The sequence below is a fragment of the Diabrotica virgifera genome, chromosome 7, assembly GCF_917563875.1.
Source record: "Diabrotica virgifera virgifera chromosome 7, PGI_DIABVI_V3a".
NCBI lineage: Eukaryota > Metazoa > Arthropoda > Insecta > Coleoptera > Chrysomelidae > Diabrotica > Diabrotica virgifera.
In genome coordinates this window covers 6,045,999-6,071,104 of record NC_065449.1, presented here as the reverse complement: position 1 = coordinate 6,071,104, position 25,106 = coordinate 6,045,999, and the positions used below count along the sequence as shown (strand labels likewise).

Genomic DNA, 25,106 nt, shown 5'->3' with positions numbered 1-25,106 from the left:
TCAAAATCTCTGTTATGTACTCCGAAAGTACATATCCAAGGAAGAGCTCTCACTTTTAGCATTTACTTGTAGATGAGAGTTCGTAAGCCTAGTGAAAACTTTTTCCAAATAGGCACAGTGTTCTTCGAAATACCTTCTGGTGACCAATATGTCGAGGTATGCCAGATAGGTTTTAAATGCAAGTCTTCTAAGTACTAGTTTTATTAATCGTTCAAACGTGGCAGACGCATTACACAATCCGACATTTCGACAAAAAACAGTTCGAAACAGCCAAAGCTCTAAGGGTATCGTCAATTATAAACAGTAGGAAGCTGCCTTTACATGGCGCAGAAGTTACAAGAATATAACAAATGGCGTCTCGAAGTCAACATTAAGAAAACTGAAGCCATGTGTATTGAAGGGACAAAGCAGTCCATTACACTAGCACTAGACGATGGGGTAGAAATTAAACACTGTGATAAATACAAGTACCTGGGCATGAAGATAACTCAAGATGGAACACTCGATGCTGCTATAAAAGACGGAAACATACAGGGTAGAAAAGCCATGTCCATGATGAACGGAATTCTGTGGGACCAAACAATATTTAAAGAGAACAAACAGCTCATCTCCAATACCATACTTAAAAGTGTAATCACATATGGCAGTGAAGTTTAACCACTGAAACAAAAAAAAAAAAGAAAATGTTACTAGTAACATAAATGGACTTCTGGGGAAGAGCAGCAGGCAAAGCAAGAAGAGATCGGATATCAAATGAGAGAATACGAGAAATGATGGGAGTCACACATACAATAATTGATGACATAAAAACAAAACAACTAATCTGGTACGGTCATATACAGAGAATGCCAGATGACAGGACCTCGATTTTTGGCACTTCGCTTCGTTATCGAACGTATTCGCCTCGTATACTAAACATATACGAAGCGAATATGTTCGATAACGAAGCGAAGGGTCAAAAATCGAGGCCCAGGATCACTAAACAGATTTTGGCGTGGACACCACAAGGGAGAAGGAAAAGAGGAAGACCGAGAAGAAGCTGGAGGGAGGGAATTGAAAAATAACTAGAGGAAAGAGAAATCCCTCCAGGTGTATGGTCAAATAGAGAAGAATGGCGGTTAGGAGTCAGTAAGCCCCAGAGAACGCTGTAAACCGATAGTAGTAGTAGGGTAGCCGTCTTTCTTGGTAAGGTTGTTCATTCTTCTGTAGTCGACACAGCACCTTGTGAAGTCATCTTTCTTGGTTACCAATACCACTGGAGAAGACCAGGCGCTACGCGACTCGTCGATACATTCTCTTTTTATGTATGTATTTACAGACTTACAAAAACTGTGATAAACATGGTGATCCCGTAATGTGCCTAGATATTGTGTAGCTAGGACCTATAGACAGGTTTTTTATTTTTAAAACTTACTTGAAATTGTTCGGTAACACTCCCAAGGTGAGTCAGACTTCGATACCACTTGTCTCCTTGATTTTTACTCTTTGAAAAGAAAGCTGATTCCGGATTTAATTTCCAACTTTCATTTATTGTTTTTAAATATACCCGAAGAGTTCCTATTGTAGCTCCAAACATGTGGTAATAAAATTTAAAGCAAAGATCATCACTACGAACATCATATACTGGGGAAATCAATCTGGCACTGTCATTTTCAGACTTTGATGATGACTCAATATACATGTAGTAACCTAAAATATAAAAATTAGATCCTTTTGCCTACACAATATCCGAAGTGCTAATTTATTCGTAAGAAACTTAGGGCAAGTTTTATTTTTTTATTTTGTCGTTGTAAAACAACCATTTAAACCACACCTCTATTTCTTGTCGTATTATTTTTACTAAAATGTTTTAATCCTACTACTAGTTAGATCATACTATATAATCAAGTATTTTTTCAAAAAGAAGAATATTTACAAAATACTTACCATCTTGGCCCCTTCCTTTGGTATGATCAAAACTTGGTCCGGTCCCAATTGATCCACTGGGTGTGTTATAATTTTCTCTTTTCCAATCAAAATCATGGTTTGGATCATGAGTCCAACCACAAATATCCAAATCCTCAAAATTACAACTTAGTGGTGGCTTTTGATTATTAGCTGAAATTCAAGAATTCGTTTAAAAAAGCTGTAAAGTAGGTACATAATGCTTTTTCAACGATTTTATTAAGTATCGTAATTTTACCAATGCAATTTAGGCCAGTAATAAAAAAAGCTGCTAAAAAAAACTTATATAGGTTTTTTAAGGTTCTAAAAGGTATATGAAGGATAGCTGATGCCAAATCCTTGAAGGCTAATTTGGCTCTGTTTTATAACAATCATAAAAAGTGAAAAATTGCAAAGAAATTGCATTGAGATAATTGCAAAAAACCCTTATTTTACAGTGCCTAATTTCTAAATCTTGATAACTTTGTTTTTTAAATAATGACGTGTAGATAATATAACTACATAGGTACTTGAAATTATGACAATTAATGAGTTATTGATGATGGCAAAAAGCGATAAAGACCCTTTAGGCTGTTTTGAACTGAAAATCCTGAGATAAATTTATAAAGGCGTGTAGGAGAATGAATTAGGGCGTAGACGCTATAATTTTGAACTTTACCATCTTTATAGTGACCCTATATTAGTATTGATAGGTCTATCAAAATAAACAAGCTGCAGTGGCTGGGCCACATATAGAGAATGAACGAGATGGAGCCGTCAAAACACATTTATAACCAAAGGCCGTATGGAGTGAGGAGAAGATGCAGTCCCAGCCCAGAGCACGATTTAAGGACCAGGTGGAAGATGAATGATTATGAGTGTTAAGAGTACGAAATTGTAAAACCAGGCTAAGGATAGGAAGGAATGGAATCAGATTCTAGAACAGGCCAAGAGACACCATGGGATGTAGAGCCAATGATGATGATGAATGAGTTATTAAAAAGTGCTAAATTTCAGTTAGATCCACTAAATATTTTGGAACGGCAGTGCTCATTAGACACCAAATTAAACACTATGAGTTACCTAAGTTCAGAAAAAACTTTCTGCAAGCAACCAGTATCGTAATTGAAGAATGGCCAGGTCCATTAACAGTATCAGCGGCATACTTCCCACCAAATTACCCACCAAATAAACAAGAGATGGAAGAATACTTCTTGTCTTTAGGTCACAGGTTCCTAGCAGGAGGTGATTACAATGCGAAAAACATAGCATGGGGCTCAAGACTAACAGCGCCAGGTAGAGGTAGAATACTATATAACATCATCCAAGAACTGCAGTTGAGTTGCCTATCCACATACACTCCAGCGTACTGGCCTAAGGATCCAGCTAAAATACCAGACCTACTTGATTTCTTTATAGTTAAAGGCATAGGTAGGAGCCGGTTACCTAAATTTAGAATCAAATCTAGACCTCTATTCTGATCACACACCAATAATAGCACAAGTTAGTGCCCCAATTATAGAAAAAGAACTTCCTGTAATGCTGTTCAACAAGAATACCAATTGGGAACAATATAAAAACCAAATTAACGCAGAAATTTACTTAAAAATATCATTAAAAACAAAAACAGAAATTTAAGCTGCAGTAAATCACTTAACAAACATCATCCACACTGCTGCGAAAAATGCAACACCAAGAATATCAAATCACAAAAAAAATCAACACTGCCCAGTAATAATAAAAAATAAAATAGCTGAAAAAAGAAAACTCCGAAGGATTTGGCAGCGTAATAAACACCCGACAAACAGGAGAAATTATGACAAAGCTTTTAGAGTATTGAAAGAGCTTATAAACAATATAAAGAATGCATCATTTAACGAATACTTAGAAAATCTGACAAGTACAAAAGATACAGACTATTCGTTATGGAAAGCGGTTAGGAACTTAAAAAGACAAAATGAGCAAATTCCACCAATTCGTAAAAGAGACCGAACATGCAAAATACTCCTGAAATAGAAGCTAAAATCAAAGAAACTCTTGGAGCTCCACATCAAATGTCCCAAATTCCAAAACTCTTTAAAGTCAAAGAGGTACATGAGACAATCAGATGAAACTTAAATCCAGATAAGGCTCCAGGGTTTGATCTGATCAAAGGCCGTCTAATTAAAGAGCTTCCAAGAAAAGGGATCGTGCTATCAACAACAATATTCAACGCAGTGCTACGATTAGGACACTTCCCTGCCCAGTGGAAAGTTGCCGAGCTTATACTTATTCCGAAACCTGGAAAACCAATAAATGAAGTAACTTCATATAGACCAATCAGCCTGCTGCCAGCTCTTGGTAAACTCCTAGAAAAGCTACTCATAACCCGACTGACTCCCATAATAGAAGAAAACCACCTAATTCCTGAACACCAATTCGGATTCAGAAAGGATCATAGCACAATTGAACAGATACACAGAGTAGTGGACGAAATAAATGAAGCATTTGAGCAAAAAAGTTACTGCACGACTGCTTTCTTAGATGTGAGTCAAGCCTTTGATAAGGTTTGGCATGATGGACTACTGTTTAAATTAAAAAAATCACTCCCCCACACACTGTACATTATTATGGAATCCTACCTAAAAGAAAGATATTTTACTGTAAGGTACGGACAGACAACATCAGAAATCACATTGATAAAGGCAGGTGTACCACAGGGCAGTGTTCTTGGTCCACTTCTCTATCTTATGTACACAGCTGATCTTCCAGTAAGCAACCAAACAATCACAGCTTCCTTTGCAGACGATAAAACGATAATGGTTAAACACAAAGACCCAGTCATAGCCGCAAGAATTCTCCAACAACATCTAGTGAAAATTCAGGACTGGACAAGAAACTGGAGAATTAAAGTCAACGAAGTAAAATCAGTGCAGGTTACATTTACCAAATGCAGAGGTACAGTACCACCTGTTACACTAAATGGACAAGATCTGCCTCAATCTGACAGCGCCAAGTATTTAGGGATGCACTTAGACAAAGGACTGACCTGGAGAAAGCACATTTTCAACAAAAGAAGGCAACTTGGCTTGAAACTTAGCAAATACTACTGGCTATTGGGAAGACAGTCAAAACTTAGTTTAAAAAACAAATTATTGGTGTATAAAGTAGCCTTAAAACCAATATGGACGGACATATGGTGTACAACTATGAGGTACGGCTGCAAACTCAAACCTAGAGATATTGGAACGCTTCCAGTCGAAGGTACTACGGACCATAACAAATGCACCTTGGTTTATACCAAACAGAGAAATCCGAGACGATCTCCAAGTAGCCACAGTTAAGAAGATAGTAAGTGAATACAGCAGCCGCTATTTGGTAAAATTAGAAAACCACCCAAATAATTTTGCACTGAACCTGCTAGATAATAGTGAGCAGACTCGGAGACTGAAGAGGCACAAACCATTGGAGCTACCATATAGGTTCTAAGCAGCAGTGAAGTGAAGTACTTACCCGTACAGGGCATAGCACAGTTCAATAATTTAAGAGACTAGTGGAGCCTTTTTTATCGCTGGATAACAAATCCAAATTTATACATACACTCCTTTGAACAAACAACAAACATGCTTATAATTTTTTATGTATTGATTGCATGTAGTAAATATCCTATAATAAAAAAAAACAAATATTTTGTTAAGTTATTCAATTTGTTTATCCCGGAGCGCGATTATTTAAACAAATGGCCTAACCTAACCAGACAGAGGGGTATTTTACAAATCATAATCGATTCTTTGAGGGTTCAACTTGTTATTCATACTTGTTATTAAAAAACCGTTTGAAAAGGGGCTGACTTTTTAATTAGCTTATAAACATTTATAGTAATTTTTATATATTTTTTTGTCACGCTCCTGTAATAAAGTAGGCTCACTGACAAGACGGTGAAAAAACCCAATCTTTAAAAGAAGAACCTTGTATGTCCAGCTTCTATGAAAGCTGCACAGATATTGTGTTGAACCAGGTTTTGAGGTTCTTTACAACGATAGAAATAAACAATTTAGACAAAAAGAGAAAAAAAGACAAAGATAAATAATAAACTGTAATTAGGATTATTTAACCAAAAAGTTTATTTATGTACTTAATCAACTATACATTATTAAAACAATTCAAAAATGATATACTTACTTATACAGGTAGGTACATTGTTACTCCATATTGAACCGTTGCAATAAATATCTCTAGGGCCGTTTAAATAGTTACCAGCTTTACAGAAGAAATGTTGAACTGCTCCACTATGAGTTGGATAAATTAAAATGTTCCCATTAGTGTTTTGTTGAGATAGAGTCTTGCACGTTGGACCTTAAACCAAGAATTAATATTGTGTTTCGATATACAATAATGACCAATATACAGGGAGGGGCAGCGAGGAAGTCCAATTACTCGTTTGTCGTAAGAGATATGAAAAAAAATTATTTCGATTTAAGGAGGGGGGGGTATAGTATTTTTGATTATTTTTTCGATTTTTTATTGGCTTATTCGATTGTAAATATTTTCAAGAGTATACCATTAAAATTTCAAGTTAATCCGAGCAAAATTGACGGAGATATGGATATATACAAAAATTTTCTTAGTATTATTGACAAAACTACATTGTTTTAAACGCGTTTTCTGAAAAACATATTTTTTGAGGCGGTGTACATCATAACTCAAAAAGTAATGCACCGATCTTTCTGAAATTTTGCACACTGTTTTTTTTTAGTTATTTTACTAGGTAGTGACGTCGAGTTTTTGCTCATTTTAACAATTTTTTGTTTATATTACTATTTTTCTCTTTACCAAACACACTATTTTGTTTTTTTCGATTTTTTCACTTTAAAGTTATTCCATGAATTTAAAAATCAATTTAATCATAAAAACTCGACGTCACTACCTCAAGAAACTCTTAAACTAAAATAATCTTTTTGGTTTATATGTTTCAAATGATTATGTCCGAAGATATAGTGTACACCGCAAATCATCTTCTTTTTTGGATCGTCTACTTTAAAATGACGCCACTGCTTCATTTTTAATATTTTTCAATAAAAATTTAACTGAATAATCTTCAAATGTTTGAGTTTAAGATATCGTCCTTTTACCCATTTAACCCCACCACTTTAAATTTATGCAAAAAAAACGCAGAATTAACTATACCCCCCCCCCCCCATAAGGTGGGATATAGATAGGACTATAAATTAATAATATTTTCAAATATTCAGGGCCACCCGTATTGACAGGGTGACACAAACTTATGCTTTTTTAATGAAACACCCTGTATATTTTTACATTTTTGGATTCTCCTCGAGGTTTTATTTCTTAAAATATAAGGAAATATAATTTCGTAGCAACATTCACACCCTGTAGAATTGTACTGATTTGACATCAAAAAATCTATTTATACTTACATAGTTTACTGTTATTTATTAACCATTATTAATACATATTGCGAAATATTTAATTTTTGTATACAGGGATGGTCGAAATTTGGGATGAGTATAAAATTTTTCTTAGTTTTCTTAAATAGAACACTCTATATTTTAGTATTGTAATGAAATGATATTTTATGGTACTTTTTTATTACTAAAACATTCCCTATACCAAACTGCTTTAATTTGTGAGTTATTCAAACATTAATTGCAACAAAAATTACGTGAAATTTTATAGGTTGGCCGTGAAAATATTCAATTTAAAATAATTCGAAAAAAATACGTATTAATACCCAAGTAGCAATTTGTCGACGCGACAACGTTGTCTACCGCGTGGCAACGTTTTGTTACAACGTTGTTATTGCCTAGAAGACGACCCAATTCTGCACTAATTTGGTGGACGATTTTTGAGTTGTTTTGACGTTGCCTAGGCAACCTTAAGCGTTGCATAAGACAACTGAAGCGACAAAGAGTCGGACTGGTTATGTTTTTTTACCTATATAAAAAGCAAACTATTTTGACATCATATCAGGTATTTAAATTTATATAAAGACATAAATAAGGACTTAAACAAAATTACCTGATGTGAAATTTATAAACGCATCTCAGATTATCGTCAAATATGGATATTCCACCTTTAAAAAACACACGCGCTCATTTTTTATCACCTTTTTAACAAAAAATATGTAAATTAAAAAAATCTAATTTTAATATAAAAGCCAGAATTTATGTTAAAGATGTTTTGTATAAATTTAACGTATTGATGGTGCTTTTAAAGGTATTAGAAAATGCCTGCATTTTTTATATTTTGTGTTTTTATTTTCTTTACATCACAAAAAAACCAAAATGGTGCATTAAACAACATTACCAATATTACTTAAAATATACCTTATTACCAACCATAGACGGATGATACAACCGAGAAGTCCAATCGCCGACCAAACACGGCCTGGACCGACTATCCCAACCACTTTAGAACGCACCCTCTTATTGGGTGACAGAGGTCATGTGACCGGTGCAATGAAGTGCATCATTCTCCTTAACAGCGTTGCCACATTTAGTAGATATCTACTGTTTTGGTATATTTTTGATATTATTTAAAAAATTCTAGTAGGCAATGTTTTTTATTAGATGTTTGGTATATTTCAATATTTTGTTATCACTAAAATAAAATTTGCTTTTTAATAGTATTCACCCCATTTCTAAATTAATTTTCAGACATTTTGTTACAATTTCCCAATGTCATTACCGAAAATAAGATTCAGGACGTAGATGATGATAATAGATGGACACAGAAATGAAACTGGTAAATACCAGATCTAAATAAGGAAATCTTCATATAATTGGTTTGGAGAATTTTCAAAATGATTGTAACGCTCGGTTTCATAATCAGTTAAAGTGGATTTTAAATTTTAAGGAAGTTGGTACCTACCTTTATCACAATTCATATATGGGTAAATGTCAACTTTAAAGTGAACTTTACTTAATGTTTACTTTAAGTTGATTATGAAACCGGACGATTTTGACAGGTAACCGTTAACACAGATTTTACTGTATTTACAGGGCCTAAAAAGAATCTACTGATTTCTATTGATTTTTTGAAAGCAAAACTACTATCCGCTGCAAGATAATTCGGATGGAATTCAGACAAAATATGTACAAAAAGTACATATTTTGTCGGAGTTTCAGCCAAATTATCTTGCAACGGATATAGTACTGAAAGAGTAAGAACTGGCCTGGCAACCCTGTCTAGCAAAGCTGATACAAAGATTTAAGCTTATCAAATCTACTGATAAAACAATGGACAATGGAGAAACCAACTACTTAATAAAAAACAAATAAACAGGTTACTAAACACTACACACTACCTCATATAACATTACAAAACTTTATATTTTAAGAAAAAAACCGAGGAGAATCCAAAAATGTAAAAATATATAGGGTGTTCCATTAACAAAACAAAATTGGATCATCCTGTCAATACCGGGTGTCCACTTATGTTCCCCCATTTTAACTGCCTATAACTTCTAAACGGCTCAAGATAGAAATATGCGGTTTTCACTGAAATGTTTTATTTTAGTAAAAGTTTTGTCTGAATGGATGGAATTTTTTATATCGCTTTCAAATACGAAATAAAAAATTGCGGATTTTTTAAAAAAACTTTGTTGACTTTTTTTTAATAGAACACCCAGTATATTTTTTTGCAAATTGAAAGAAAGGTCATTCACCTATCTAGCGATATAAAGTTTTTCAAAATCGGTTGTCAAATCACTGAGTAATCAATTTTTAAAATGAGAGGTGCAGCGTGGATATCACATATGTACAGTACGTAAATCGTTCTGCTGGACATAGGGAATATACATTGAGATCATTGTGGCAACTACGCTAACCTGTGTTAGTTGAAACTTCTGTTCGAGTACGAGTTCCTGGTGGAATAGAACTGTTAGAACGAATAGAATGAGTGATTTTGAATGCAAGGTAGTCCATAAATAAATCAAAAACAAAGATTATGACCGATGAATTAATAATTTTACTTTAATTTTTAAACTATCTTTTATTTAAAAATTAATTTCCAAATTAAACAGACACAGTTTTCCCATTAGGTCAAAAATAGCTCTACTACAATGTCATGTTTTGACGTTTATTTGTGTCACCCGAAATGAATTGTCAATTTTGAGGTTAATGCCTCTAACAACTATATTGTCATTGAGAGAGCGAAGTTGCCACAATTATCTTAATATAATACAATGTATGTATTTGTGTATCTAAATATATACAATGTATGTTCCCTATGTCCAGCTGAACGATTTACGCACTGTATCTAAATAACATAACTAAGTAAATTACAGTAGGAAAAATGAAAGAATACCCATGAACGAGCATATAAAACACGCTGTATTTTCCTGTCACCGTGTCAGACAAAAAATTGGCCAGCGCAAGTACATGTAATAATTATTGTTACATGTACTTGCACTGGACAATTTTCTTTGTGGCACGGTGACAGGAAAATACAGCGTGTTTTATATGTTCGTTCATGGGTATTCTTTCATTTTTCCGACTGTATGTGATTTTCACATTGCATTTCTCATTTTAAAAATTAATTGCTCATTCATTTGACAACCGATTTTAAAAAAAATTATATCGCTGGATAGATAAATGACTGTTTTTGCAAGTTTTTAGGTAAATGACTATTTTTTATATCGCTTTTAAATAAAAAATGGCGGACTTTTGAAAAAAAAAACGTTGTTGACTTTTTTTATTAAAACACCCAGTATATTTTTTTGTGTCTTGAAAAAACGGTCATTTACCTATCCAGTGATATAAAATTTTTTAAAATCGGTTGCCAAATGACTGATCAATTAATTTTTAAAATGAGAGATGCAATGTGGAAATCACATAACATAGTATCATTTTGCTCAGGTATGTGATATCCACGTTGCACCCCTCATTTTAAAAATTAATTACTCACTGATTTGACAACCGATTTTGAAAAACTTTATATCGCTGGATAGGTGAATGACCTTTCTTTCAATTTACAAAAAAACATACTGGGTGTTCCATTAAAAAAAAAGTCAACAAAGTTTTTTTCAAAAATCCGCCATTTTTTATTTCGTATTTGAAAGCGATATAAAAAAATTCAATCCATTTAGACAAAACTTTTACTAAAATAAAACATTTCAGCGAAAACCGCATATTTCTATCTTGAACCGTTTAGAAGTTATAGGCAGTTAAAATGGGGGAAAATCTAAGTGGAGACCCGGTATAAGGGCCCTGTATATTTGAAAATATTTTTAAATTATAGTCCTATCTATGCCCCAACTTATACCTAAATTATTTTTTTTTATATCTCTTATGAAAAAAGAGAAATTGGACTTCCTCTCACTATAATAATGCCGCCCCCTGTATAGACTAAATCTAAAATGGTTGGATTTTAATTTTACTTACGTACACATCTTGGAATTTCTGGATCCCATTTACCACGAGTACATGTACTGAGTTTTTCCCCAGCCAATAAAAACCCTCTTACACAAAAAAATTTGGCTACTCTTCCCCTAGCTCTTCTTCTAGCTAACCCATTTTGTATTTCTATAGGTGGACATATATTATGCATATTTCCTAAAATTATATGTTTATTAGTTCTTGAAATAATTAAGTTAATTTAATTTTAATAGCGCACCTCATAATACATCTCATAATAAAGGGAAAGATCGCCGGAAGAAGTGACCCAGGCCGAAGAAGAACATTTCTGGTTCTGAAATTTCCGAGAGTGGTATCGAGAGACCACAGCTAAGCTGCCGTAAACAAAGTTATCATTGCCAATATGATGGCCAACGTTCGATAATCGGACAGGGCATGAAAGAAGAAGAAGAATTTTAACAGGCCTATGACTCGATACCAGAACTAAGCTCCGGGAAGCAATGGCATCGGCATGGCTATAACATCGAAGTTCCACGAATATTAATAAAAGTAGTAAAAGCACTCTATAAGAAGAACAACGTAGCTATCAAAATGGAAATTGAATATGCAGTCCATTTATGGTAGGGGAGCTCAAGCGGAGATTTTTGCAGTTACTCAAGCGCGTCTGATTATCATATGGGGAGAAACCTGGTGCCCTGTAAATGTACCTCTACCATATATTGGCTGTTGGTACAGAAAAGTTCGTTAAGAGGGGGGGGCGAAAAAAAATCTGTCCTTAGAAAAACTCCAAATTGTCAGATTAAGATAAAGTAAATTAAGTATGTACATGCAAAACAGTGTATATTTCAAAAATCTGGCGATTTGGGCGGGGTGTAAGGAAATGGGCGAGTCACAAAGTTTCACAAGAAAAAAGCGAATATATCGCGAAATGAACGACAGATAGAAAAATTAAAAAGTACATGCTGAATATTTTTCAAAAATCTATCGAATGATACCAAACACGACTCCCCACGGTGAGTAGTGTGGGGGGGGGGGTAAATTTTAAATACGAATCCCGCGATATTTCGCGACATGAACATCAGATCGAAAAACTGCAAAATACATTTATTGAATATTTTTGAAAAATCTATCGAATGGCAAAAAACACGACCCCCTACGGAGGTGGATTGGGGGCTACTTTAAAATCTTAAATGTAAGCCCCCATTTTTTATTGAAGATTTGGATTCCTTACGTAAAAATAAGTAACTTTTATTCGAGACATTTTTTCGAATTATGGATAGATAGCGCTATAATGAAAAAAAAGATTGTTGGTCATGGAAAATTAAGTAAAAAATGGAAAGTTCCCACTAAAATGGAAAACTTTACTTAACTTTTTTTGGTTTTAGGACCTAATCTTCACAACCCAATAGGTCCCCACAACGCTCGAGTGACTGCACATTTAACATACTTTCCTCCCCTACTATTAAGACGACAAAGGGACTATTGCAGGGCTGATCCACATCTCCTAACATGTTGGAAATGTTCCTGGAAAACCCCTGAAACCACGGAAAAGAAAATGCGAAGGAATGGGTAGACCGGTAAGAAACGAATACCCCTAAGTTTTGCTGATCTCAGCTTGTTGACGAGAAAACTGGAACAGGAATATACAAAGAATGGAATGAAAATAAACCTAAAGAAAACTGAATACCTAACAACGGACATTACAGAAATAAAACAACTGGAAATAGACCAAGGTAAACAAATTAAAGGAACTGAAGGTTACAAGTATTTAGGTTTCATAATATCAAACAAAGGAACCACGCAAAAATATATAAAAAATAGACTAGAAAAAACAAGAGACCATACGAAAATTGAACCCGGTACCGTGGGATAAGAACATCAGTATAAAAACAAAAAGAAGAATATATAACACCATAAGAAGTATCCACATTTACGGGTGTGAAAATTGGATAATAAATAAGAAATCCAAAAACAAAATAAGGTTAACAGAGATGGAATTTCTAAGGAGAAGCTGCATATAACAAGAAGAGATAAAATAGACTACATAGAACACAAGAGATTAACCTGGAACGGACATATCAGAAGATCAGACAAAAAGGGTTGGATAAACAGAATAATAGAGTGGATTCCGATAGAAAGAAAGAAGAGAGACAGACCCCAAAGCTCTTTCAGATATGAAGAGGACGAAGTAATGGAAAGAAGAAATCTACACGAAGGGGATTGGCAAACAGAAAGAACTGGAAGAACGGTTGAGTGAGGGAATACAGTGAAAACTATGGAAGTCCTCAAACACAAGCATTAATGGAAGAGAGGAGAAAAGTGCAATGTAAAAAAAGCAAAGAACACGATGAACTTGAGAGACAGGTAAAAGAATACGAAAATCTATTAGGATAGACAACCGAAAGGATAAACGTGAACAAACCCAATAAATGATTAAAGATAGCAAGAGCCTCAAGGGTCTAAGAAAAAAATAACAAATTGCAAAAAAGAAATAACTAAATTAAAGGATAAAGATGGAAATATCATCACCAATAGAGATGCATTACTAACGGTAGTAGAAGATTTCTATATAGAATTATACAACAGTCAACAAAACCATGATGAGCAACTACAATAACAAAAAAGTTATAAAATTCAGGGAAATGATTAGTCAACCAAGAATCAGAATTGATGCCTGATATATCAACAGATAGACCAGGACTAATTTGTAAAAAAACGTGTACTTTTGGATGTGAGAGGTGGCATTCGGATTTTTGCAGATAAAGTTAGGTGACACCCTCAGTAATAATAATTGACTTATGCTCCTTCTCAAATATGCCCTGAACATTAATAAAAAAATTAAAATATTTAAAAATTTCGAAAAACATCGATTTTTTTCTGCTTTCTTTGCTTATAACTTTAAAACGGTTCGTTTTGGAACAAAGTCGTAGAGAAATAAAATAAAGATAATGGAATTTTGTATAATATACGACTGGTCAAAAATGTGTTAAGGTATTACCTTTTCTGCAATATAGCAACAAATACAAAATAAGGGAGCAAAATACACCTGTTGTTCTTCAATGTTTCTTAACCATTTTGGTGGCACTTAGAACCTTAATAATCCGCTTAGAAAATTTTTATAACTTACTTAAATGGTCTACCAAATTTCATTAAAATCGACCTAATAGATTTTGCATAATAAATTTGCAATATAAATGTTTTTAAAAAAGTTCAAATTTTTAAAAATCTTTCTGAATAAAAAGTAGACCATTTAGAAGTTGGCTAATTTTTTTACATATAAAGAGGTGCTCTACCTATCTAATACACTTTACAGAATTAAAATCGGATTATTTAAGGGACCTCAGCAATGTTTTAAAATTATAAACAATTTTTTAGCTTATAAACAAATAGTTTGTTTAATGGCTTTGTTTAATAATAAAAAATTAATTTTTAGCAATGCAAATAATTAAAACCGGTATAATTTGACTTAAACTTTCAAATGGTGTTAGCAGAATTGCTATTTTATTTTTTAATCAAAAGTTATTCTCGTTCAAAAATTGCAATTTTTTGATTTTTTGAATGTTCCACCACGTTTATCTCGAAAACTATGCAGCCTACGAAAAACTTTTTTGCTTAGAATTGCCCAAGAAATACAAAAAAATGTTTTATTTTGCGAAAAATCGATGTTATATAATTCCTCAAGTTCTTTGTTTATAACAATCTTATCGACTATTTTGTTCTTATCGAATATATCTTATCGACATCCGGATCAACTGTTACCCAAAAATTCCTGTTCTACGGGTCAAAATACATAAAAAAACTTGGGTAAGTCCATCTAAATAAAGAAGCCCGTAGCACCCCCTCCTGGACACAGCACTAATTTGTTTATAAGCCAAAAAATTGTTTACAACTTTAAAACATTGCTGAGGCTGCTTAAATAATCCGATTTCAATTCTGTAAAGTGCATTAGATAGGTGGAGTACTTTTTTATATGTAAAAATATTGACAAATCTTTGTATGTTCTAGTTTTTGTTGTGCAAGATTTTTAAAAAATTTAATTTTTTAAAAAAAGTTTAGATTGCAAAATTATTACGCAAAATCTAGTAAGTCAATTTTAATGAAATTTGGTGGACGGTTTTAGCACATTACAAAAATTTTCTAAGCGAATTAGGAAGGTTCCAAGTGTAACCTAAGTGATGGAAAAACATTGAATAAGGACAGGCTTGTTTTGTCCCATTATTTTATATTTATTGCTATTTTGCAGCATGGGTGTTAAATTAAGACATTTTTAGACAATCGTATCTGATAGAAACTTTAATTATCTTTGTTTTATTCCTATACGACTTTGTTCCAAAATGAATAGTTTTAAAGTTATAAGCAAAGAAAGTAGAAAAAACGAAATTTTTTGAAATTTTTAAATATTTTATTTTTTTATTAATGTTCCGGGCATATTTGAGAAGGAGCATAAGTCAATTATTTTTAACAAAGTTATCACCTAAATTTATCCGCAAAAATCCGAATGCCACCTCTCACATCCACCTAAAAACAGATCATTCCTGGTCTAAGAGGAAATAAGGAAATAGGAAAATGTCTATCATACAATATTCCCAGAATTTTTGGAATAATCTTTTTTGAGAACGATTTCCGAAGTGGAAATCGAAACGTCAAACATTAGCTAATTAAAAATGTAATTTTCATTACACCAATAATTGTGGATCATTCCTATATAAACATAATACTTAAATTAGACATGCTAAAAGAAAACAGTTTCGGAACCTTGATAAATATGCTACTTCGATCATGAAATACACATTTCCAGGGACAATCAAACTGCTGAACTGTAATGAAGAATTACTTTAGTATGGGCCACATATGGAGCTCTATAGACATCTTAGATGAGATGCAACATGCCAATGCTAAATGATTCGAAAAGAAGACTTCGACAGAAGGGCCCAAAAGGAGAATGAAACGGTCGTTATGTGGACTGACTCTCAAAAACAGGATTAGAAACGAGGATATAAGAAGAAGAACAGGCTTCACATCAGATATTATGCTAAAGAGCGCAAAACTTTGCTGAAGTGGAATTGGGCGGGCCACGTGGTAGAATTAATGACAAGTGATGGACCCAAAAAACTAAAGCGTTGAAACCACGAGCAAACAAAATAATCATAAGAAGACCATCTACACCATGGACAAACGGCGTCAAAAAATCGTTAGAAATTGGCTGCAGTAAGCTCAATACCGACAGAACTGGAAGAAATTAGGGGAGGCCTATGTTCAATTTTGGATGCAGAAGGCTGGATGATGAAAATTAAAAGCTTAAATATACTTTATGTTTGCAGTCAAATATGAAACTTATTGATATAAATCCATGAATAAGTAAATCCTCATCAACCAGAGGTATCAATTCCAGATTCTGTCATTGTTTTATTTTGAGTCTCTAACGAAACTAATCGACTTAAGTGGTAGTGAGATCGAAAGTGTCGAAGATTGTATATACCTAGGTCACAATATCAAACTAGACAAACAGAATCAAACGGCAGAGATAACGAGAAGAATCTGAATGACTTGGGCAGCAGTAGGAAGACTCAGTGATGTCTTGAAAAACAAAAAGATACCAATAAATCTAAAGGAAATGGTATTCTATTAGGTATGACCTATGGAATGGACACCGTAACACTTACAGAGTCATCACCCAATAGATTAAGAACAACATATAAAGTCATCAATAAAGCTAAGACAAAAATAATGGTGGTCGACAGATTCGACACTATTCAACTGACTAACATGTTACAGGAATACCAGATAGTAAACACCTTTATCTATCTCGGGTCTAGTATAACTAACGATGGTAACTGTGGAAGTTCGGAGACGTATTGGTATGGCAAAAAATGCTATGAGTCGCCTAACTAAAGTTTGGAAAGACAGATCTATCCCTCAAAATATCAAGATGAGACTGGTGAATGCCCTTGTATTCTCAATATTTCTATACGGAGCAGAGACTTAAACTCTTCGCGCAGGTGAGCGCCAAAAAATTGATGCCTTTGAGATGTGGTGCTGGAGAAGAATGCTGCGCATACCTTGGACAGCTCATAGGACAAACGTTTCCATTCTAAACCAACTCGAAATTAAAAAAAGGCTGTCCACAATATGTCTGCAACGAATACTGCAATTCTCTGGTCACGTGGTTCGCAGAGGTGACGACAGTTTGGAGAGATTAATTGTTTCTGGAAACGTTCCGGGGAGAAGATCAAGAGGACGATCACCAACTAGATGGTCCGACCAAATAAAGAACTCAGCTGGAAACTCATTCTGCGAAGCTCTTAGAGCAGCTGAAGATAGAGACCAATGGAGAAACATTGTTAGGAATATTGGAAGAAATCACGATCCTCAGTAATGGGGAAACGACAAGAGAGAGAGAGAGAGAGAGAGAGATAAAGCCATCGAACGAGTTATGTTAGGAGTGTCTCTCTGAGAGACCATATACGAAATGAGGACGTGCAAAGCAGGACGAATGTGGAAGATGTAATTGGAATAATTGCCCAAATGAAATGGAACTGGGTAGGATACGTGGCACGGCAAAACAACGACAGGTGGACGAGAAACATTGTACATTGGAGACTACGCGAGCACAGTCGCAGTAGAGGAAGACTACCTATTACTGCTATCAAAGCAAAAGTGGGCAGAAACTGGCACCAAATGGCACAAAACAGAAAAGAGTGGAAAACTCATAGGGTGGTCTTTATCCAAGAGAGAATGCAAACAGGCTGAAGGAAAAGAAGAATGAAACTAAATGATAATAAAATATTAACATTAACTAATAATTAAATATGCTACTTACTGGTAGTTTGAGTCCTATATACCACAGCTGAACCTGATACAAAATTCACCATAAGCAAATCACCAAAAAATCCTACATAACACAAAAAGAATATAATATTTCCCATTTTTAAGTCTTTGTTAAACTAGATATTTGCTTCCTCTAGGTTTTAATCGTAATTGTGTAGTGAATCTTGTTTACCACTGAGTGTTACAGGAATTTTTAGATATCTAACGGATGTGTCAAACTGATAAAGGCGGATGAAGAGAAAAATTTATCTTATAAAAATATGTATTGTGACCATTTGCAAGGTAAAGTCAACCATTTTGCAAAGAACTAAGGGATCAATTCTGGACATGGAATGGTATTTGATCAAATGTTTCTTTTATTGTTATATGTATTATAATAGCCACATTTAAGAAGAAACTGTTATACATGGTAAGTGGGCTTTATACTTAAAAAATTGGTGTTATATTGTATATAATCAGAAATTTTTGAAATTATAAAGTTATCTAAGTATCATCATCAATCAGCCAATGGCTTACACTGCTGGACATAGGCCTACCTCAGTTCTTTCCAGTGTTCTTTACACTGGAGGGCAGCTTGAAGCCAGTTTCTTCATACTCTTGTTATGTCGTCGGTCAATGTAGTCGGTGGTCGTCATCAGCTTCTTTTAGTGTTTCTGGGCCTCCATTCCATGATTATTCTTGTCCACCGTCTATCTTATGTTCTGGCTAAGTGCCCGGTCCAGTTTCACTTAAGCGTCGTAGTTCTTTCGATGATGTCTTGAACTCCTGATTTTTGCCTGATTTAAGTATAATTTTAAAATATTGACTTAAAAAAACGGTACACAATGACTATTACAAGAAAAAACAAGAAACGAATCCACAGAAAGACTGAAAATAAACCGAACAGCAGTGCCCCAAAATAAGGAAACTGAAGGAAATATGAAGGAATTTTAAGAACATAATGTCAAAAACTGCAAACGATACTATATAAGGAGAAAAATAAATAAGAGATACGATAAAAGAGAAAACAGTAAATGGATAACACCAGACACATTACAAGAAGAAAGAAAAAAAATCAAAGAAGAAATGTCACAAAATGAAGCAACCGAAGAAAAAACAACTCTAGAAAGAAAATCATCGCCATTCAATCTTCGCTTGCCAACTGCTGGACATAATCTCCCTAATAATTTTCCATATGTTTCGGTGACAACCTACCGATAGATTTAACAAAGGCCGACGCATACGAATCAGTAGAAATGTTACACAAACTCTTTAACAAGATATGGGCCGACGAAAAGCTACCAAAAGGATGGAACGAGTGTGTAATAATTAATAATTATCAGGATACGAAAAAAAGTCGATCTAACAAGATGCGAAAATTGGCGAGCAATAACACTGCTGAGCGCCACATCCAAAATAATGTCCAAGAACATTTTGAAGAGACTGAGGCCAGAGCTAGACAAGAAACTAAGAAGCAACCAAGCAGGTTTTCGCGCTTAACGCTCCACTATACATAGACCACATTTGTATTCTAAGAATTAGGGTAAGTGCACCAGTAATGGACATACCGCTAGTAATGGTCACCTTAAGCCAATTAACGTCATTATATTCATTTCTTATTACATTTTACCGCACATTTTTACATTACCCTGTTGATTATACTATCCATAATACAAGGACGAACTCTGCGCCATCTGACAATGGTTTTTGACTAACTGTCATGCGTAAAACTTTGGCGCGCCAAAAATCAGTTTGTTTTGATCTATCAGACAAGTTGTGTAGTCGTTGGGTTGAAATTACTGCCGTGAACGTATTATTGAAATTTATATATTTATTTTGTGTTGTTACACATTTAAAGGGTAAGTACTTTGTATTTTTTATTCATATTTACTAAAAACATTATTATGAAAGTTTTTGATCATGGGTGACCATTACTGAATGAAAATTCTGTTAGAAATTGAGAAATGGTCACCACGGGTGTCCATTTCTAAAATATAATGATCTATTAATGGTCACCAATATATTCGATCCATTTAGCGCTTTAAAAATTATGTGTTATTTTTTTATTTATGTTTGTTTGCTTAATACATCATTGTGGAGGTTTTTGATTATGGGTGGCCATCGTTAAAATACAATCATTTATTAATGGTCTCTTTATCCATTTCGAATTTAGAGCTTTAAAGAATTTAAAGTAACCTGTAATTTCTTATTATTATAGACATGGATACCCAGAGAGGAAAGAAAAGGCCTTTTTTTAAATGGACGGAAGATAAAATGAGCCTTGCTATAGACGCAGTAAAAAATGTAGGCATGTCCAAAAAATGTGCAGCTAAAGAATTTTGTGTTCCTAGAACAACCTTAAAGCGTAGACTTGAAAACAATTGTCTTAAACGAAAAATGGGTCCTAAAATTATTCTTTCAGAAGGCGAAGAGAAATTATTAGCTAATTGGATCTTGTCTATGGGCAGAACGGGCTTTCCTGTTAATGCAACAAATCTACTCTCCACGGTGCATAAAATTATGAAAGAAACTGGGAGGTCGACTGTTTTTAAAGATGGGATGCCCGGGAAAACTTGGTTCGCTGCTTTTCTTCGAAGACATCCTGAGATAAAAAAACGAAGAGCAGAGTCTATTACAAAATCAAGAGCTGCCGTCTCTAAAGCTGATATAGAAAAATGGTTTAATGAAATTGAAAACTATTTAAAAGAAGAAGGTATGATTGACATACTAAAATACCCAAATAGGATATACAATGCAGACGAAACCGGGTTTAGCATTGATCCTAAATCTGGTATTGTCCTTGGGCCGGCGAAATTGGAAGAAGACTTTTATGAGAGAAAATCTAATGCAGAAAAAGAGCAAATAACTGTTATGGCCTGTTTTTCAGCCGATGGTATCACAGTTCCACCAATGGTCATAATATATCCGTACAAAAAAATACCAAAGGATATAGTTAATTCTGCACCACCAGAATGGGCAGTGGGACGATCAGACTCCGGATGGATGAACTCGGAAGTATTTTATGAGTATATCGGCAACCATTTTTTGCCCTATCTCAAAGAAAAAAATATACCACAACCTGTTTTGTTTTTCGTGGATGGACATAGGTCCCATCTAACTAAACAAGTCAGCGAATTATGTGAAGCAAGTGGTATCATCCTGGTTGCTCTTTTCCCCAACGCCACTCATATTCTCCAACCAGCCGGTGTTTCAATTTTTAAACCTTTAAAAACTGGTTGGCAGACAATAGCAAGAACATGGAAATTTGAAAACTTTCCGAAGGATGTAACAAAGTATACATTTGCAACCATTCTAAGTACGGTTTTTAAAAAATATGCAACGGAAAGTACAATACGCAACGGTTTTAGAAAATGTGGACTGTTTCCTTTTGAAAAAAGCAATGTTGATTACACCAAATGTGTTTCCACTCGGCAAGTTGTAGATCCTACAAATCTATCAGATATTAAAAACACAATTATTACAAAAGGGAATATATTATCCGAACTTGAGAAAAAAATACCACCACTTGAATTGAATCATTTCAGAACAAATTTCGACAATAAAGATGACTGGAAGGGAGACTTACAATTTAAGAAACTTTATGAGGTTTGGGCAGAATTTAAAAATGAAGCTTTATTAGTAACAAATAAACATAAACATGTCACTGGGGAGGATGACTCTAACTTAATGGAAGGAAATGAAGAAATGTCAATATCGTTTTCAGTTCCAACAGCGTCAACTTCAACTCCAAACGGTAAGCAGAGAGAAGAGAGTGTAATTCTTCCAAATGAAGAACAGTCACAGAACGGGAACAGCACTATTTTACAAGATAAAAGTACTACTTCACTAAATGTTTCAGAGTCATTTCTTTCACCGGATAAATTAGAAAACGTTGCGCTGTATAAGGACAAAGAAGACCAAGGATATGTGGTTAGCACTCCTTTCAAAAAATGTCTCATTTTTCCTAAGACTCCTAAAAAAGAACCACCCAAAAGAAAACGAAAAATATTTCCAGCAGTTGTATCCACTACACTTTACAGGGCCCATTATGATAATATAACGTCTAAAAGTGGCCCTTCAAAACAATCACAAATTAAAATAAAAAAGCCTGCAGTAAAGAGAAAAGTAATAAGCGAATCTGAATCTTCTGCCGATGATGTTCCTTACTGTGATGAAGATCTAGATGCGAGTGATGTTGAAAATTATACGATCAAGAATATTCATGATGGAGATTTTGTTATTATCAAATACAATGGAAATCTTTATCCAGGTAACATTCTATAACTATAATATATTTGTTGTTTCCGTCTCCTAACAGAATTATGTTTTAATGATCAAAATTTTTCTTTGTTCTAGGAAAAGTGATAAAAGCTAACCAGGAAGGAGCAGAAGTTTCGTCAATGGAAAAAGCAGGCTATGACTGGAAATGGCCAGAAAAAGAAGATGTATTATTTTATTTTTATGAGGACATTAAAAAGATTATAAGGGAACCATTAGTTAAAGGCAAACGGGGTTATTACTCAGTACCAGAACTATCTAGTTTTCTTTAAAGTGCGTTATACAATTTTTAAGTGAAACATTTTTTTGTAGGACATCACGGGCGTAGCCAGGTTTTAGTTTCGGGAGGGGTTTAAGAAAATAAAACGACAAAAAGTACATAAAATAACCCTTATATTCATAAGAAAAATTTTATAAATCTTAATATTTAACTTTTAGGGGGGGGGGGGTTGAAACCCGAAACCCCCCCCCCCGGCTACGCCCATGGGACATAAGTTTACATTTTGCTATGTTTTTTTTGAATGGTTGTTAAAAATTTCAGCAATGTAACGCAGTGAAAAGCTTATATAAAAATATATTTGATAAAGTGTCCATTACTAAATTATCGAGAGTCCATCACTAGAGTTTTTGTGACCATTACTGGCGATTTTGGCATTTGTGTGGCAAAAAATATTTTTTTGGAAAAACAATTTTTTTTTAGTTATTTACTTGGATGTATATGAAAGTATATACCTTTCTTAGTATCCTAGCACAGTAAAAAAAATTGTAAGTCAAATACTTCATTAGAACGAATAAAAATAGTACAAATTTTCTCTTGGGTGTCCATTACTAGTGCACTTACCCTATCTTGGAACATGCTAGGAAATGGCAAAGTAGAGCATATAGAGCAAATGTGGAATATTCTGAAACCATATGAACTTCTTCTTCTTCTTAAAGTGCCCTCTTCTCAATGGAGGTTGGCTACTACAATTACAAACTCTCTGTCTTCAGCTGTTCTTTGTAGCTGTTCAAAATTTATCCCTGTCCATTGTCGTATGTTTCTTAGCCACGATTATTTTTTTTTACTTCCTAGTCCTATCTTTCCCTCGATCTTTCCTTTCACTATTAGTTGAGCATATTGGTTAGGGTGGTTCAAGACCTTATGTGAAAGAATGTAAAAGCCAAGGGACCCCCCAATTCTTTTCTAATTGATAAAAGAAGTAAGAAGCCAAAATATGAAAGCCAAAAGTCACTTGGAAGGCAGTGCTCAATCAATACTGTTTAAATAATGAAAACGGGATTATTTTTTTAGGAATTTTTGAAAAAATTACAAGACATATTAGGTTACAAAAACTTAATTTATTTGTTTATGTTACATTGGAACCCATGTTTAAAATAAGTACAGTTTATAGTGAAGACCATCATAAAAATGAACTCTTTAAATTTTGTCTTTGGAAATGGATAGTTTCTGTAGGCTTTCTAGAACGGCCTTCTTTGTTGGCTCAGATAGGGACTTGTTTTCGATTAGCCTCTACAATCTGCAGAAATGTTTTTCGTCCTTATCATTTGTTATGAGTTTGTTAAAATCTTAAAATAGTTTTACACCTTTTTCTGCGATGTCATTGACCACTTTGATTTTATTTACTGTATTTTTTGCCTCTTTAAACTCTGGGTCCTGTTTCCATTCACTTGGGTGCTTGTTTAAAGAGCTTTGCATAATGTTTAGCTTAGTAAAAAACAACATTGTTCTACTATTAGCAAAATCTTCTAATTCACATTCATCACTTAGGAAATCGGCATTTCTTCTAATCATCCTTGGCAGTGCTGGGACAGACGTCTTATTCACTATGCTCACTTTGTTTTCAAGGCTCACTTTATTGGAAAAAAGTGATAACCCGACCATTTCGTCAGATAGGTACCACAAATGTGGCTGCAAGGCTTTTTTGATAGTTTTAGCTATATCTTCATCAATGACGCTGTATTTCCCAGTCTCTTTCCAAAAATTAGGCCAGTTTTTCACATACAAAAGTGCACCGAAACGGATAAATCTGTCTAAGTTTTCTTTCTCCTTGTTTGTGAGATGGTAAACTCCTTGACCTAGGAAAAGGTACAACGTATATGCATAAATAAGCTTAGCCATCCACCGAGCGTGGTGTATAGGCCCAGATGCTCTTGATGCTCTCCAGTGAATTTTTTATATTGGTTGTCTGAACACCAACAGCGTTAATGTTAATTCATAAGTTCGAGGTAGTCATCTGGCTGGTCTTTCTTACTAAGATGATGTAGCAAGGACTCGATGGCACTATTTTTTAACTCAGCTTCTCCAGGGGGAAAAATTATTGGTGTGTAATCTGATCGATCAACTGCATTCCACGATTCCTTCAACCTTTTAAATATGGGAATTTCAGGTACTTATTATTTCTCAGTATATAGCCTAGATATGATGTTTTTCTAACTTAAACTGTCTTAAAAGTTCTATTCCTTGCCTATTATATGCAGCCCTTCTTCGTTTGAGGTATGCGATATCCATGAAACTTTGAGGATTCTCATGCAGGTGGATCCATATTTTAAAGGCATCTAATTTAGTTACGGTTGATAGTTGATTGATTTAGTTGAGACGGTCCACCCCTAATAGCACAAGGACGTCCAATGGACGTCCATTGGACGTCCTTCACGGACTTTACGGACGTCCTTTGGACGTCCGTTTTCGTCCGAGGAACGTCCTTTATACGTCCTATTTTGGTCCAAATGTCGCGCTACCGA

The 25,106-nt window shown here is 34.3% G+C and overlaps 2 protein-coding genes across 2 annotated transcripts in view; one reads left to right on the top strand and one right to left on the bottom strand.

Annotated features, from left to right (window-relative positions):
• The window catches only part of LOC114330834 (uncharacterized), a 29,573-nt gene extending 11,268 nt beyond the window's left edge, over positions 1–18,305 (bottom strand). The window contains exons 1-5 of the mRNA XM_028280249.2: positions 18,100–18,305; positions 11,307–11,477; positions 6,085–6,258; positions 1,927–2,097; positions 1,415–1,689 (exon numbers count right to left, since the gene is read on the bottom strand). Coding sequence (XP_028136050.1) covers positions 1,415–1,689; positions 1,927–2,097; positions 6,085–6,258; positions 11,307–11,477; positions 18,100–18,205 — 897 coding nt within the window. The 5' untranslated portion in view covers positions 18,206–18,305. The remainder of the gene's footprint in view (positions 1–1,414; positions 1,690–1,926; positions 2,098–6,084; positions 6,259–11,306; positions 11,478–18,099) is intronic.
• Positions 18,306–20,185: 1,880 nt separating this feature from the next.
• LOC126887826 (uncharacterized) lies at positions 20,186–23,018 on the top strand. Its single transcript, XM_050655684.1, has 2 exons — positions 20,186–22,356; positions 22,443–23,018. The coding sequence occupies exons 1-2, from the start codon at positions 20,307–20,309 to the stop codon at positions 22,634–22,636; spliced, it is 2,244 nt and encodes a 747-aa protein (XP_050511641.1). The 5' UTR covers positions 20,186–20,306; the 3' UTR covers positions 22,637–23,018.
• The last annotated feature ends 2,088 nt before the right edge of the window (positions 23,019–25,106 follow it).